The 18,424-nt window shown below is 43.3% G+C and overlaps 1 protein-coding gene across 1 annotated transcript; it reads left to right on the forward strand.

Moving 5' to 3' along the window:
• Window positions 1-1,453: 1,453 nt before the first annotated feature.
• Window positions 1,454-17,288, forward strand: TMEM151B (transmembrane protein 151B; the record flags this gene model as incomplete). Its single annotated transcript, XM_081314061.1, has 2 exons — window positions 1,454-1,549; window positions 15,852-17,288. The coding sequence occupies 2 exons, from the start codon at window positions 1,454-1,456 to the stop codon at window positions 17,286-17,288; spliced, it is 1,533 nt and encodes a 510-aa protein (XP_081170187.1).
• Between the last annotated feature and the right edge of the window lie 1,136 nt (window positions 17,289-18,424).

Genomic DNA, 18,424 nt, shown 5'->3' on the forward strand with positions numbered 1-18,424 from the left:
AATGTGTTATCCTGGCCACTAAGATTTCTATACTTTTGTTATGGTTCAGAAGCATCTGGCTGAGTATATGTTGAGTTGCAATTAAATATGCATTTCTTTTATTAGTGTTCTGTGTATGCACTTTCTACTTTTTCTGCCATGCTGCGTACCACTAAATGCAACTTCACCTCCCAAAACATTTGCCTGCTCTTAGCTTTCAAACTTATTTCTGGAATTGTAAAAGCTACACACTTGACTTTTAAAATAAAAATGTATAATTTTTCTACACAGATTCAAAACTATGCAGAAACCACCACACAATTTTTTGTTTCCATTTTCAGCTGAAAGGAACCTTTTGCAGGCGTTTCACATACGCATCTTTGACACACAATCTCTCATGTCCGAGATTCACTGTTTTCAGAACTAGATTCCGCTTCTGTGGCTATACATGCATCTGGCAGGGTGGCTATTCATTTTGGAGCCTTTGGGACTCATCCTTTCATCCGTTTTGACAAGAACTCTAATTGTCCGCAGCGAGTTGGAGAGCTGATTTAGCAAGTGAGCTAATTCTATAAGACAGGCCATCCATTAGTTATGGGGCTTTGTCCATAAAACTCCTTCAGAAAGTCTTACCGAAATATTTGCGCGCGCGCGCGTGTCTGTGTGCGCGCGCGCGCAGGAAATCGGGTTGCCCTCTCCTACAAACGGAGCCGCACGTTATTTAAAAACTTGACTGCCGTGAAGGAGAAACTGAAGAAAAGAGGGGTGCGCAAGATCTATCGAGCCCACTCAGGCCTGTCCCCCGAGTCCCCTGGACTCTTCCCCCCCCCACTCCCCGGCGAGGGCCTTGGAGGAGGGAGCTGAAGAAGCGAGCGCGAACAACCGGCTGCGGCTGCTCCGTGCCTACCGCCCAGAGAGGCGGACAGACAAAGGGGGCGAGAGCGGCAAGCTGACTGGAGCTCCGCTGCCTCAAGGTCACTCGCGCCTGGACAGAAGAGGAAGAGAGGCGCGAGGACGTTGAGGCGCCCCTTCCTCGCCGCCTTCCCTTCCCACTTTGCGACCCCCGGTTTCACCTGGGCAGCTGCCGAGCTTCGCACCAGCGCCTCTCCATTTCCCGCCCCTTTTCCCGCCCCTACCCATCCCCGTGCGGTGCGTGCACGCCGGCGGGCTGCGTGAGCTTCGCTTGGGCTCTCTGCCGAGAGTCCCTCAGGCGCGAAGCCGCCGAGTCCGCGGGGCAGGCGCTGCCGTTGGGAGGGTCGCGTCGACTCGCCGCGTCGTTTTTTCCTCGTGGTGCGGTCAACCCTCTCCGCAGCCCCGGATTGATGGAGGCGCCGAAGGCTGCCGCGTTGTCTCCGCCGGGCTGCCGACCCCGACGCAGCCGTTCGGGTGGCGCTTGTCGGCTCGCCGTGGCGGGATAATGCGCCGCCGCCGTGCCTGCCGGTCGCCCATCCGAGAGGCCCCCCCAGTCGGCGCCATGTCCCCCCCAGCCTCGGCGGCCGCGGCCAGCAGCAGCGAAAGAGGCAGCAGCACCTCAGTGCCTCAGGATGAGGCGGAGGGAGTCCGAGAGGAGGTGAGGAGGACAGAGCGGAGGCGGCTGCTCTCGCCGGTCGGCCGGTCGGTCGGTCGCAAAACCCGCCGCCGCCGTTAACCGTTTGCATGTGACGGTTTTGCACGACACGCTCGTTGCATGGCGTTGTGCTTCCCTCCGCTCCGACAGAGGGGTTGCTTTGCAAGCCCGGCGGGAACTGGGCCGGTGTTTTGCGGACACAGGTACGCAATCTTCCGCTTGCACGGCTGCCCTCCGTGCTTCCCTGTCCGTTTTTTCTGCAGCGGACGTTCCTGCGACCGTAGCAGGACGTCTCGGTTCTCCCATGGAGACCCAGAAAGCGCCCGGGAGAAACAAGGTGATGATTCTTCTCGCCTTTCTCTCAAATTCTGTGTAAGTTGCCTTCCCCGGGGTCCTTTACCTACGGACCGAAGTATTCATTTCATCTGTAAACCGGTCTAATAATAATGATGACCGTCGTATCCTACCCCTTTTGTGTCTTTTAAGAATGGCCTCACCGATTAAGTTATCTTATTTGTGAGCCAAAAGGGAGGTTTCCATATCTACAATGCATCCCTGAGAGGAAATTGGATATTTTCATTGGATTAATCTTGAGCCTAGTAATAGGATTTAATGAGGCTGGATAAATTCATCCAAGGGAGAAGGGTGCCACAGCTGACTTGGGGTAAAACGGTGCAGTTCCATTTTTATATATTCTGTCTAGAAGGTGGCCGAAATTCGTTAAGGAGTAAACATCTAAAATTGGCTGTGAGGTAATGTTTTCTTCCTGAGGACAAATGAAGCATCCAAGGATAGTGAGTTACATGGCAACAAAACAAAGCAGCGGAAGCATACAGTGGAAAATGGCTTCACATATTTCACTGTTGTTTATACCAGTAGTTTCACATTTTATATGTAGAATTAAGCCATTTTGCTGCTCTCTGAATTTGTCACAAATATTGGCGACTCACTTCAGTTAACGTTAACTGCAGAGCCTAAACTCCTAACAATCTTTCAGCAAAATGTGATACTTTTTCAGTTAAAGCTCAGTGTTAACATAAATGCTAAATGGAAACCACAACATTCGTTATATGATGAATAAACCTTGAGGATAAGCTAAACCCAGGAAGAAAAATGGGTAGCTAGGAAGTAAAGGAGATGGTTGCCTTCAATGGATCCATACATTAGTTTTGGATAAAGGCAACAAGGCTTTTCTGATTACATCTCCTGAGACAATTGGGTTGCATCTGGGACCTTTTACGTGCAAAGCCTGTGCTCTGGCACTAAGCCTCTTTCTTATTTTTTTTGCCGTGAACTTTTCCTTTATTTCAGAGCATCAGGATAAGGTTGTAACAAGATAGGTTGCAGATGGAAATAGCAGATGCAGTGGATGCTTTTTGGCAAACCTGACACCGAATCTGACTGCAAAGGATGAGCTCCAAATGACATAAATTCCAACATTCCTTCATTTAGTGAAGTATAGGAAAGAAGCTGATACAGATGCTATCTTTGGCATGCTTTTCTCCATTGCACAGTTAGTTGTGGTATCTCTTGTATCTCTATGCACATACTTAGGTACACCCGCTTGTACATTGGGCTAGTTAGTGCTATGTAGTTTACTGATGATCTGTCACCTCACTTTTAGGGGGGGGCAAAGAAAAAGGTGACATTCTCTCATTGACTTCCAACATTCTGAAACATTCTTATGACTCTGTTGTCATCTTAGTTACAGTGCTCTAACTGAGAGGTCCCCAACCTTTTGGGCACCAGGGACTGGTTCCGTGGAGAGAGGTTTTTCCGCGGACCAGTGGGTGTATGATTTTGTGTGCTGCCTGCATCCCACGTTGCCTGCATCCCACTTTGCTTGTTTGTGCGGTCTGGTTGCTGGCACACTGCGGCCCAGTACTAGTCCATGGACTAGGGGTTGGGGACCCCTGCTCTAACTAGTTTTCCCCTTATACATTTATGGATAATTCTAAATAGTTGTCTACTCTTGTGACAAAAACAAAGTACAAAAGAAGGAAGGAGATGGAGATACAGTATGTAAAATACGAAATAATTTTAATCCAATCCAGACTTTACTCTAAAAATGAAAAGGAATAAAAAAAAATTGAGGGATTAACTGGAAAGCATCATCTCATGGCACAAGAGAATTCTGTGAATGCAAGTGAATGAGTTTGGCATGTAAGGCATCAGTCTAGAAACCAGGAGACCATAAGTTCTAGTCCCACCTTAGGCACAAGTCCAGTTGGATGACCTTGGGCCAGTCACTTTTTCTCAGCCCTAGGAAGAAGACAATGGCAACTACTTCTGAAAAACCTTGCCAGTAAAACTGCAGGGATTTTTCTAAGTCTCCAACAATTGGACATGATTGCATGGAAAGAAAAAAAAAAGATAAAATCTGAGAAACGAAGAACAGGAAAAATATTGCATTAGTTAAGACGAGAAATAACCACTGCAGTTTGACTATTTTTCAACCTTTCATTTTAATAGTATGATTTCATGTAGACTTGGGTATTACTAAGTCCATTTAACTAATTTATGTGTCTGTATGTTTTGCATATGATTGGCTTAGAAGTTATGACCCTGCGGATAAGAACACTGCTTCCTCTCCACCATAAAATTATTTATATTCAAGTGTGTATGTGTGTGTGTGAAAATCAATGCAGACCAAAAAATGTAAATAGATGAAAACTAATTTTAAATTGTGAGATCATTTTGTAATAGTAGATTAATGTTTACCCTGAGCTGAAGCTAGGTTTTAACCAAAATGATGTGACTCTATCAAATCTTCAAGGAGAAAATTGCCCATTTGGGGATGGGTACTTTTGAATAAGTGTTGATTCCTGGCAATTGTCTGGATGACTCCCTGTAGGCTTCTTGGCAAGATAACAGAAGTGTTTTGCGCTTCCTGCTTGCTATGGTTGAGAGAGAGCCTAAGGCAGGACTACAATCCACAGTCTCCTGGCTTCTAGCCCAGGGGTCCCCAACCGGTCTGTGGCATGCCAGCAACTCTTCTGCACAAACAAGCAAAGGCCCATCTAGTTGGAGGAACATGGGGGTAGAAACCACAATAACGTTGGAATTAAAGCTAAATTGAGTTCATGACTGTACACAGAAGGCTAGGAATAGTAAATAAGTTGAGTTACTGTTACAGTAACTTCTGTCGTTTCTATACTGCACAAGAGAAAACTGACCTTTTGTTTATAAGTGTTCTCATTTTCATTAGACTTTACAGAAGAACCTGCTTAATTCAATGTAGATAATAACTAGGGCTTGTAGTCTCTTGTGAGAAAAAAAAACTTAAGGAGAAAAATAATTTCAGGAAACTGGGAAGTAGAAAAACGAACCTGACAAAAGTTCCTGTCGCTTTGCCAGCCTAGGGAGATACCTTGTATTGCCAATTGTTATAAATGACACTGACTTTTTCAGGAACCTCCATGTTGTTGCTTAAATCAGATAAATCCTGCAGAAGGATTACTACTGTAGTGTATCTTAATCATATTATTTGCACACACCAGATCAAAATAAATAAACTCAAATTGCTAGTCCATTATATCTTTTACCTACTGGTTAACAAATTTCATATAGTGATAACACCGATTTTGCTTTTTTTTGTAAGTCTTTCCTTAGGCTAATAAGAAATTAAGCTATTTTTTTTTCAAAATTCCTTCTAGTGCTCAAATATTATCAAGGTAAAACCAAGAGCTGAAAATTGGAATGAGTTATGATTTAAAAATTGGAATTTAGGAAACCATTTTATACCAAATTAAGGTATTTAGTCCACTTGGCTCTGTATTATTTATACTATGCCTGCTCTGGAGTTTGCCAAACAATGAAATTGGACTTTTGCATGTATTCTGTAATAGAGTTTATTTATTTCCCTTAACAATGTTTTTAATTCTTTTATAATATTTTTTGTATTTATTTATTTATTTATTAAATTTGTATACCGCCCTTCTCCCGAAGGACTCAGGGCGGTGAACAGGGCAATACATATCAAAAACAAGATACAAAAATTAAAAACGATTAAACAAAATGCCCACGATGTATGATTTTGTCCTGTTTAATAAACAGATAATCATTATTCTTCCACCCCTTTTCTTGGGTCTTTGAGTGAGATTTAACACCTTATGGTTGCCTCGATAAACATTTCATTAAAACTTTTACAGATAAGAAAATGGGAATAATATCAAATGCCACTTGAGAAAAGCAGTTCCACATGCTGTGTCCATATTGAATCCACAAATATTGCCTTTCTCTTGGTGCACTTTTAATTTCTCCAGTGCAAATTATGCCACGAATAGAACTGACAATCTTTGAGAGAAGCATATGTTACTGTCTCAGCAGATGCTTAGTAACTGGTCTCTTCTGCAGTTAGAAGCACTATAATAACTTTGCAGTAAATTAACACAATTTGAGACTATGGATTATGTAATACAACTTCCTTAGCTTCTGACATGAGGGACCAATCTTTACAAGTTTTCTGAAAAATGTAACATTTTTCTAGAGCTGATTGAAGGAAAAGAGGAAGCAATTATTTATTTTCTGTTGGAAATTTTATCACTGAAAGGAAGGAACAAAATGTTTTTGTAGTTTCAGCAAGCAAATGTACAGGTAGTCCTTGACGTATGACCACAATTGAGCCCAACATTTCTGTTGCTAAGTCAAATGTTTGTTAAGTGAGTTTGCCTCATTTTATGACATTTACCACAATTGTTGAATGAATCACTATAGTTGTTAATCAAACTTTATTTATTTATTTATTTATTTATTTATTTATTTATTAGATTTCTATACCGCCCTATTCCCGAAGGACTCAGGGCGGTTTACAGGGCAAAGTTAAAAACAGTTAAACAGTACAAAAGTTAAGATAACGTTACTGCTAAGCTTGTAAGCCGCCCTGAGTCTTCGGAGAAGGGCGGGATATAAATGTAATAAAAATAAAATAAATAAATAAATAAATAAAATAAAATTAAGATAGGATTAAATAACAATAGCCCAAATTCAAATTTAAATTTAAAATTTAAAAATTTAAAACCCCTCAGTCCAGGCCAGATAAATCAAACAACCAGGTTTTTAGGTCCCGGCGAAACGAACGAAGGTCGGGGGCGGTCCGGAGTTCCACAGGCAGGTCGTTCCACAGGGCAGGCGCGCCCACAGAGAACGCCCTCCCCCTGGGGATCACCCGCTGGCACTCACTGACCGGCGGCACCCTAAGGAGGCCCTCCCTGTGGGAGCACACAGGACGATGGGAGATTGATGCTGGCAGCAGGTGCTCCCTAAGATAACCCGGACCCATGCCATTTAGGGCTTTATAGGTCATCACCAGCACCTTGAATCTCACCCAGAGGGCAACCGGAAGCCAATGCAGCTCGCGGAGGAGAGGTGTTACATGGGAGTATCGGGAAACTCCCATCACAATTTTTTCATACAAAATGAATGATTTTTGTCCTCTTTTGCAAAATTTTGGATTTGGATTTTGCAAAATTTTGGATTTGGATTATCTGGATTGCAGAAGTCTGAATTGCCAATAGGTGATAGTAAAGAAGTGACTTACATTATAGTTCTACATAAGAGCCCTGGTGGCGCAGTGGTTAGGATGCAGTACTGCAGGCTACTTCTGTTGACTCCTGGCTGCCAGCAGTTTGGCAGTTCGATCCTCACTGGCTCAAGGTTGACTCAGCCTTCCATCCTTCCGAGGTCAGTAAAATGAGGACCCAGATTGTTGGGGGCCATATGCTGACTCTGTAAACTGCTTAGAGAGGACTATAAAGCACTATGAAGCAATATATAAGTGCTATTGCTATAGCTATTGCTATTTGTCAGGATATTTCTTAATCTAATACTCTTTGGTATGCTTGGTTTTCTTTGGAATTATGGTTGGACACACAGTCAGTCAGATAGTTGGGTTGGCATTTTTATCCACCTAACGAATCTTTCCCAAGGACTTAGGAGAGGCAGATGTTATTGTTTGATGTTTATTATACACAACAATGCAAAATCATAGCTCCCAGTTCTTTACTGCTCAACTGTTCATTACTGCTCAACTCCAATAGATACTCCAATAGATACTGTTCTAGTTCTTAATCACATTTAGACAGAACTTTTTTTCTCTTTGACTTCTCCATTTGAGCCTAGAGTGTGCAAAACAGGACTATTTGAAAGAAGTTGCTTACTACTATCTAGACCAGGGGTGTCAAACTCAATTTCATGGAGGGCCGCATCAGCATTGCGGTTGCCCTCAGGGGGCCGGGTGGGTATGGCCAGGGTGGGCGTGGCCTACTGGGTGGGTGTGGCTAGAGCGCGTATGGCCTACTGGGTGAGCATGGCCAGCTATACATCGTTCGCATCAAGGGTGCCTATGGGGGCCTGGGCAGGAGTGGGACAGATCTGAGGGTCTCTGGCAGAAGGAGGGTCTCTGGGCCAGGGCCAAGGCAGTGGGGGCCGTTCCCTCACTATTTCCAGGATGGCTTTGTGGGCCACATGAAACCACTTCACGGGCCAGATCCGGCCCCCGGGCCTTGTGTTTGACATGTCTGATCTAGACTTTCTAAGAGAGCTCCTTTTCCTGACATCTTAAAAAATGCAGGAACTTTATACTGGAGTGCCAACAAATACTGCAAATGAAATATGTTTCTAACTTAACAAAATATTAGAAATTAAGTATGTGAAAAAGGGTGAGAATGTGTTTGTCAGCAGGATAGTTCTCCAAAACAGTAGGGGCCCTAATTACATTTGATGGGGAAAGCCAGAAAAAGAAAAGTTGAGGTTGAAAATGGGTTGTTTCCAGCAAGAAAAGAAGAAAATTCTGGAAAAAATATCTCAGTGCAAAGGTTGCTGGTTAGTAGTTTGTAATGCTGCAGACTGCTCCATTCTAAGCCCCCCCCTCCTTCCTGGTCACATGACCTAGATTGGAGTGCATGCTATCTTCCCTCTTTTTCCAGTGGACACAAATATAGAAAGCAGAAACACACACACAAACTATCAATACATATAGTCATAATCATAATAGTAAAGTTGGAAGAGACCTTGGAGGTCATCCAGTCCAACCCCCTGCTCAGGCAGGAAACCCTATACCATTTCAGACAAATGGCTGTCCAGTCTCTTCTTAAAAACTTCCAGTGTTGGAGCATTCACAGCTTCTGGAGGCAGGTTGTTCCACTGGTTAATTGTTCACACTCTGATTAGTTCTTGGGGACAAAGCATACAGTACACAAAAACAACTTATTATTTGGTTGCGCAGAGGAAAATACAGTTACCTCCTATGATCATTGCTGATCAAGGAGTGGTAACAATTCCAGAAGGTTGCATGGCATATTTTTGCTCTCTTGTCCCTCTTTCCTACCTAATAAAATATTGGAAGGAAATGATGTAAAGGGACTTAAGATTCTTTGTCACCCTTCTATTAAACATTTCAACTTTTCATCAGTGTGAAAAGTTATATTCCCCATCAGTAAATTGATAATAATATGTTTATTTACCCAATTCTTTACACCAAGGTGACCAATGAGAATATTCCCTGAGTTACTGTTTCTTATTTCTAGTTACTGTACCACATATGGTTCTATATTTGTTTCTTCAGAAATACACCTAGTTAAGGAGAAGATAATTGAAGGAGTTTGGCAGTGTTTATTATTTATTTATTTATTTTATTTATTTATTTGTTTTATATACCGCCCTTCTCCCGAGGGACTCGGGGCGGTGTACAGAGCAACGTATGTATACAGTTAAACAATAGTAAAAACAAATGAACCCCAAGAGCTGTCAGGCCAGGCCGGCCTGTTGGAACAGGTAAGTTTTTAAGTCGCGCCGGAAGGTGTGAAGGTCGGGGGCCATCCGGATATCGGTAGGCAAGCTGTTCCAGAGGGTTGGCGCACCCACTGAGAATGCCCTCCCCCTGGGGGCCACCAGCCGGCATTCTTTGACCGGTGGCACTCTGAGGAGGCCCTCTCTGTGGGAGCGCACAGGACGGTGCGGTGTTGACGTTGGCAGTAGGTGCTCCCGTAGGTATTCCGGACCCATGCCATGTAGGGCTTTGTATGTCATCATTAGCACGTTGAATTTCACTCGGAAGGCAACCGGAAGCCAGTGCAGCTCACGGAGGAGAGGTGTGATATGGGAGTATCGGGAGGCTCCCAGAAGTGTTTGTGCAGCTGCACTTTGCACCAGCTGAAGCTTCCGAGTGGCTTTCAAGGGCAGCCCCATGTAGAGAGCGTTGCAGTAGTCAAGGCGAGAGGTCACAAGTGCATGGGTGACTGTACGCAAGGCATCCAGGTCCAGATAAGGTCGTAGTTGGCGCACCAGCCGAACCCGAGTGAAGGCCCCCCTGGGCACAGCTCCTATGTGATCTTCCAAGGATAGCTGTGAGTCTAGGAGGACACCCAAGTTGCGGGCCCTATCAACAGGGGATAATAACTCACCCCCGATGTTAAGGGATGGGATGCTCTGAGTATCCTGGCATGCCGGTATGTACAGCCATTCAGTCTTGTCCGGGTTGAGTTGAAGCCTGTTCCTCCCCATCCATTCCCGAACCGCTTCCAGGCAACGGGACATCACGTCGATGGCATCACTGATGCTGTTTGGAGTTGAGATGAAAAGCTGGGTGTCATCAGCATACTGATGGTACCCTACTCCAAAGCTGCGAATGATCTCACCTAGCGGTTTCATGTAGATGTTGAACAGGAGAGGCGAGAGAACCGACCCCTGAGGGACTCCACAAACGAGAGGCCTCGGAGTCGACCTCTGTCCCCCTGCCAACACCGACTGCGAGCGTCCCAGGAGAAAGGAGGAGAACCACCGCAGAACTGTGCCTCCCACTCCCAATCCCCTGAGGCGCCGCAGCAAGATACCATGGTCGATGGTATCGAAAGCCGCCGAAAGGTCTAATAAGACTAGGACAGAGGAATGGCCCCTGTCCCGGGCCCTCCAGAGATCATTCATCAGAGCGACCAATGCCGTCTCCGTGCTGTAGCCCGGCCTGAAGCCCGATTGGCACGGGTCTAGATAATCCGCTTCATCCAGGACCTGAGGAAGCTGATGCGCCACCACACTTTCAAGAACCTTCGCAAGGAAGCGAAGATTGGAGACTGGACGAAAGTTATTCAATGAAGCTGGGTCCAAGGTGGGCTTCTTGAGGAGAGGTCTCACCACCGCCTCCTTTAAGGAGGCGGGGAAGTGACCCTCACTCAGAGAAGCAGAGATGACCGCCTGAAACCAGCCTCGTGTCCCCTCTCGAGCTGCATAAGCCAGCCAGGAAGGGCACGGGTCCAGTAAGCATGTGGAGGAGCTCAACCTCCTCATAATCCTGTCCACTTCCTTTGGAGTCACAGGATCAAATTCCTCCCAGATGACGTCGACAAGACTGCCCATGTCCTGTTCCTCAGACTCTGCCCAGTTGGAGTCCAGGCCGGTTCGAATCCGAGCGATTTTATCCAACAGATATTGACCGAATTCCTCGGCTCGATCCTGTAAGGGTTCCTCCCTCACCTCTTGGTTCAGAAGGGAGCGAGTCACTCTGAACAGGGCAGCCGGGCGATTATCTGCGGACGCGATGAGGGTGGAAAAGTAATTGGATCTCGCCACCCTTATCGCTGCGAGATAAGACCTGGTGTGGCTTCTTAGTCGCAACCGGTCAGATTCGGATCGACTGGATCTCCAACGGCTCTCTAGGCCCCGTCTCCGACGCTTCATCTCCCGGAGCTCCGCGGTGAACCATGCGGCTCGCTGGGATCTGCGCCGGATCAGGGGCCGCAGGGGTACAACTCGGTCAAGTGCCTCTGTGGCTGCCCTTTCCCAGGCTTATTATGTACATACTGTATGTAATATGTCAAAAAATGAATTTAATCATTGATTATTTATTGACATATATACTTATATTTTTTTGTTTATTCACAGGAATGCCTTTTATTTCTTGAAATTTGGCACTTCTATGTTTTCCTGCCTTCTGATTTTTCAATCCTTCAGTGTCATTGGTTCAGTAGACTTGATGATTTTATGGATGTGTTTGAGTCAGGTTTTCTGGGGTGGGTCTCAAAGTTGTGAAAGTTGGCTTTGACCTCTTTTACATGCCCATCTTCCTTGAATCATTGTCCTTAAGAAGGAGCCATGGCAGTGGATAAAGGCATAAATATGTGCAGTGGAGGTTAGGGGAAAAAACACACATTTGCATTAAAGTAGCTTTTTGAAAAATAATTCAGACTACGTCTCCACCACTTTAAAAATCAGTTTTCACATATTAAATTGCAGGTTTGGTTCATATAACTTAGTACTGTCCACATCAAAGCCCCTACCTGACTTTCAGTTGCAGGCTAGACAGTATATTTTGAAAACCAATTGGAAGGAGGAAGCAGAACAAAAATTTAAATGTGATATGGGCTTTGTTTGTAAGATTACAGTTTAAAAGGTCTTGTGACACTTTGCACATTTGATGGGAAGTGATGGCTGTAAAAGCAAACATATAAATTATGCCTTGAACCTTTTCATTTAAGAATTGAAGGCAAATAGCTTGTGGAGGAATCTTGTTAAAAAATCTTGCTGTTAATAACTAGACCAGGATGCTGCGTTTTGCAGAGAGGTAATGTGGCAGATTTATAAAGCAATGTTCCCATGTCTATAATCACACTCAGAAAATGTGAGAAATACAAAAATAGAACTAGCACCATCCAAGACAAAGAAAAACAGTGGCTTGTAATTTAGCAATGCATATACACTACTTGTATGACTGTTATGATGCTTATTTTTAAGCATCTTCCTAATTGTACATTCATACTGCATATTAATCCTAGATAAATATGGCCAGTGAAATATGGAGGGGAGTCATTATAAATCAAGAAGATCGTAAGTTTAAATGAAAGATTTTAGGGTATGAATCTGTATGAGAATCTGTAGGGTATGAGAAAAATCCTAAATGTGTGTTTTTCATATAATATTTGCCATCCCCATATTAGAAATAAAAGAGGGGAATAGATAGAAAATGTTATTTAGAAATATCTTTATAGTGGACAGTTGGGGCTGTAGGGTGGAGGACTAGGGGTTTCAGACATCCTCTCCCCAAATAGACTTCGCACCCAGCTCCCACTTCCCGCTGCAGGACGACTTGTTGCGGGACAGCGAGCCAAGGCCAACTCGCCATGGGACAAAAGTTACACTAATATCGGAGAAATAGTGGAATAGAATAATTAAAGATAGGATGCCAAAGAATGGACAAAATGAAATGTGAATGACAACAATTAAAATATTTTAAAAATTATTTTAAATAATTAAGTTGAATTGTCGAATCGTCTCACAGCGAGTTGTCCCATGGCGAGTTATCCCACGGTGAGTTGTCCTGTGGTGAGCTGACTGTGGCGAGTTGTCCCATTTCACCACTGCCTCACTTAGCGTCCACCCCTGGAGGGAGGGATGGGGCTCTCACAATCTGTACTGCCATATTTATAATTAGGAGTTAAAAATCCAAATAAAAATGCAAATATGAGATAATAATATGTAATATAAAGGCACATAACTAGAGAATTCAGCTTTTCTGCCTCCTTGAGGTAGCTTAAGTTCCCAAGTAATAAACCAAATCGAATTATTTTTTAAAAAAAACCTGACGTAAACATTTATAAAAATCTTACATAGTAAAAAGTTTTCAGTATTGGGAGAGATCATTTAAATAAGTGACCATGTGAAACAGCAACTAAAAAGGAATTTAAGAATAAGAATTTCAAAAGAAAATACTGTGCAGACCAAAGGATGCTGCTGCTCTGATCTATAAAAAGAGGAGATAAAGCATTCCAAATTAACTTTACTGATTGCAAGGAGGTTGTTAAAAAAAATTATATATCTTCTCGCACTTGCTTGAGCTATGATTCAAGGTCAATATAAACTCCAATTTTTCTAGCTTGCACAAAAATAAAAGTAGATTTAACACCATACAGAAAACAATTAACCTTTTGCTGATTTCCTGCCTAGACAAATTCACCTTTTTCTATAAAAGTTGAATCCTTGTGAAGCGGAGAGCCTCTGCTTTCTTTTATCTAGACCTCTAAACTGGGAAGATAGTAAGTTCCCATCTATGTCCAGCCTCAGAGCTCTCAGTTCTCCTCTTCGTTTTAAAAGGACAAACCATTTTGGTCTTCAGTAAAGTGAGGAGCTGGGGTAACTGGCTCTATCATGTACATGACAAAGAGCATGTCTCCCTTGTGGGATTAATGATCTCATAAGATATCTTGCAATCTGCATTACTTTGAAAGTCTTAGAAGGGGACTATGCTCATGAATGTTATTTTATTTATTATAATCCACTTACTGTTTTACATTGCTATCATATGCTGAATCCTAGATAGATAGGGCGGGATTATTACCTTTAACAAAGAAGAGTTATTTACAGTAGAAGGTCTATTTGTTTAAAACATGTTTGTTTATGAGTCTATGGACAAAGACTGCAAAATCCTCTTTCTTATATCGTGTTTGCCATCCACATTCCTATAAATGAGACATGGGAATAACAGAAATAAATTACATTCACACATCTCTGAACCTACTGCTTAGGTGCAAACTAGGATTAGAAATTCAGTTTATAATCAGGAAGCCCAAATAATTGTATCAGACAAAAGAAAATCATTTTTTTCTGCAAACAGGAGAGCAAACAAAACTTCATGAGTGGCCAAGGTTTTCTAGCCATATGTACAGTAACTATTTACACCATATAAGGAGGCACAGTTGTAATTTTCTGAGTTTTTAAAGTTTTGTCTACTATTGTAAGGCTAAAGAAGCCAAGTATACTTATATAAGCTATTACATTGCACAAAATCCAATTTCAGTACTTGGTGTTTCACCCCCAGATTTGTGTAGCACCACCAGAGCTGCAAAAAGAGGTTTATAAATTGCATGCAGCTCCCTGGATCAGGATTACTCACTTCTGCATCAGACTAAGAGAGAGAAAATGAGGTGCCAGAAGTGGAAAAGAGATGTCAGAAAGAAAAAATGCAGCCCACAGAGTGGTCCTGGACAAGTTACTGTTACTCCTGTAAAGAATGCAGTCCTCAGTGAAACAGAACTGTACAATTTCTTGCCTGTTTACCAAAAGAAATTAAGGTTTGCAGTAGTGGTGAAAATTAAGAAGGATTGCAGTCTGCCATTTTCCCCTTATTAGTTGACATATTGAGGCTTTACTGTTTCTTTATACAGGTAATCCTCAACATACGACCACAATTGAGCCCAAAATTTATGTTGCTAAGTGAGGAATTTGTTAAGCGAGTTTTACCCCATTTTACGACTTTTCTCATCACATTTCTTAAGTGAACCACTGAGGTTGTAAAATTAATAACCTGGTTGTTAAGTGAACCTGGCTTCCCCATTGACTTTGCTTATCAGAAGGTTGCAAAAGAGGATCACATGACCCCGGGATACTGCAGCCTTCATAAATATGAGTCGGTAGCCAGGTATCTGAATTTGATCACATGATCATGGAGGATGCTGCAATGGTTATAAGTGTGAAAAATGGTCATAGGCCACTTTTTTCAGTGCCTTTGTAACTTTGAATAGTTACTAAATGAACTGTTGTAAGTTGAGGACTACCTGTATTCCCCTGGGATACATAAACGTAGAAAGACAGAAGACTTTAAATAGGCTTGCTCCATAAACATATTTGATTCCATAAATACCAATAGTTGAGATTACTCTTGAACAGGAGTTTTCAACCTGAAGGCAGAAAATAGCTGGACAAGAGAAAAGTCCAATTGTTTCACAATTACAGCAAAAAAATGACTGCAGATTATCAGAGTGTACTCATATTTTAGACATAAACTGGTAGAAAAATATCCATAAAGGAAGAAGTAGGGCTAGGAAAGAGGGAGAATGGGGCAATTTTTCCCCATCTTCCTGTGAGATCCAATGTTTTAATAAACCAGTCACAAAAGTTTTCCATTTAGGCTGAAAGAGGGTAATGGTAGACCTGGCAGATCAAATCAACATGCACCAATCATTAATTTCTTCAGAGCTTGGGAGAGGAATGTTACAATCTTCTACTGTAGTAATTTGAGGATGCTATAGTAATTTGAATGTGAGTTCTGGGAAACGATTATGTATAATATAACTTCAGTTCTGCTCCTCATGCCTACAAGCTGAGAGGATTTATCCCCGAGTACCACTCTCATTGACGCTGAGAATGCCCATCTGTGACTCATTCTGTAGTTAATGCTAATGCTAATTAAGACCATTATGCAGTTTTCTCAGTTTCCCTTTCTTTCGCTATATAGTAATCATTTTTTTCCTGTTTTCTCTCTGCTCTCTCCCCGCTCAATTCCACGATATCTACGATGTCTCCTCATCACGCAAAGCAGCAACGGCCAGTGAAGCAGTCGCTCAGCAAGTCACTCTGTCGAGAGTCACACTGGAAGTGCCTGTTGCTCTCTTTCTTAATGTATGGCTGCATGGGAGCAATGACTTGGTGCCACGTAACAAAGGTGACCCGGTTGACATTTGATAGTGCTTATAAGGGAAAGTCCATGATGTATCATGATAGCCCTTGCTCTAATGGCTATGTCTATATTCCTTTGGCCTTCTTAGTGATGCTTTATGTGGTCTACCTGGTGGAGTGTTGGCACTGTTATACTCGCAATGAGCTCCAGTACAAAGTGGATGTGGACAGTGTGCATGAACGTGTGCAAAGGATGCAGCAGGCCACACCATGCATCTGGTGGAAAGCCATCAGCTATCATTATGTCAGAAGGACACGTCAGGTCACCCGCTATCGCAATGGGGATGCTTATACTACCACCCAGGTGTACCACGAGAGAGTCAACACCCATGTGGCAGAAGCAGAATTTGATTATTCTAACTGTGGGGTGAAGGACATTTCAAAAGACCTCATTGACTTGGAGAATTTCCCGGCCACTCGGCTTCGCTTCACCAAGTGCTTCAGCTTTGCCAATGTAGAATCTGAGAACTCCTACCTGACTCAGAGGGCCCGCTTCTTCACAGAGAACGAGGGGCTAGATGACTATATGGAGGCAAGGGAAGGCATGCACCTTAAGAATGTGGACTTCAAAGAGTACATGGTGGCTTTCTCAGACCCAGACAATTTACCTTGGTACGTTTCTCACTATGTTTTCTGGGTGGCTGCTCTCCTGACTCTGTCCTGGCCCTTGAGAGTCTTGAATGAATATCGCACTTCTTATGTCCACTACCATGTAGAAAAACTCTTTGGATTTGACTATGTGGCAGTAACCCCAGCCGAAGAGCGTCCTTTCTGCCGACGGATGCCTCGGGTCAACACAGTAGACAGTACAGAACTAGAGTGGCATATCCGCTCCAACCAGCAATTGGTGCCTAGTTACTCAGAGGCTGTCCTTATGGATTTGGTAGGCCTGTCTGGTTGCACGACTTACTCCTCCTGCCATTATGGCAGTTATAGGCAAAACTGTGAACAATGCCACAGGACTATAAGTAGCTCTTCCATCTTCTCCCGTAGTGCTCTCAGTATCTGCAATGGCAGCCCCAGAATCCCCTTTAGCAGCAGTCGCTTCTCTCTGGGCCGCCTCTATGGCTCACGGCGCAGCTGCCTTTGGCAAAGTCGGAGTGAGAGCTTAAATGAGCAAAGCTGTCCAACTGAGCAAACTCGCCTGTCCAGCCAAGTCACCATGGAGGAGGAAGAACCTCCTCCTTACCAAGATGCTCTCTATTTCCCTGTCCTTATTGTGCATCGAAACGAGGGCTGCCTCAACCATGATCACCGCCACCTCCATCGGAATGGATCCTGTGTGGAGACCTCACTCTGAAAGTGTGACAGCCACTTAAGGGAAATGCCCTGACACACAGATAGGATGGCTGGGCAGGAGATGGGTTAGCAGAGAAATATTGGTATCAGCCTATCTTTGTGAGTGTGAAAGTATTCCTCCCTCACATCTTCCCTTAAACAACTCCTACAGCTTTTGACTCCATGTAATCAATCTGATGTGGAGCAATCGACACCATCATAAGATCCATGGCACAGAATTACAGACTGACAACCAGAAGCAAAAAAATAAAGGGGGTGGGGTGAGGAGGAGATACTAGGGTTTTTTCTTTCCTGTTCCACTGCCCAGGTCACCTTGACAGTATCTCGCTGGATCAGTCCCTGACTCACTTTTTTAGAGTTGTATTTCATCAGAAGAATCCATGACAGTGTCGCTTTTCCTCTCAAGCAAGACAAGTAATTGCACTGATTCTCCAGGCAAAAACATCTGAAAGAAAAGCTTCCTTTTTTCTAGACCACGCCTCGACTGTTACATTGTCCTCAGCTCTGGGGACCATGAGTTCTTAAGAAGTTCTGATGTTTTCCATGTCAGAATCAGCAACTAATGGGTAAAGTTCAAAATGTTCACAGTACTTATTCTTTTCTGGTGATAGAAAGAAAAGAAAATTACCAAGGAAAACCCAGACTTTGATATAATGCAGTGTTGAATTCAAACCCAAGAGAAGCCCCAATATTTAAAGTAAGCCACTGAGACCACCATGTATATATTAAGCATGTCAAGAAGTTGTGGAGGTGACTAGGAGCCCTAAGACTAGGAGTCCTAAGAGAGGAAATTAGTTGTCATGAAGTTTCTCAGGTAAGAAATTTGGTGATGAGGAAGGATCTAAGAGATTCAGCTGCATCATTTTTAATGATGAAGAAACTCATTAGAGCGAGACTGATGGATATTTGTGTAAATTTTACTGCAAATCAAATCAAATCAATTTTCTGCTTCCTGATGTTCTCTGGAATATGAAGGGAGGTAATCCATACAAGAGTGATATTTGAACAGTTGGGCCCAGTAGCTTTCTACTCCTTTGTGAAGAAAGTACACGGTCATTAGCCTATTATAGAACCTCCTCACTTCATCCATTCCCAAGTAAATATCTTGATGGAGTGTCAAACATGTATACCCCCTGA

The sequence above is a fragment of the Vipera berus genome, assembly GCF_964194415.1.
Source record: "Vipera berus genome assembly, chromosome: 1".
NCBI classification, from domain to species: domain Eukaryota; kingdom Metazoa; phylum Chordata; class Lepidosauria; order Squamata; family Viperidae; genus Vipera; species Vipera berus.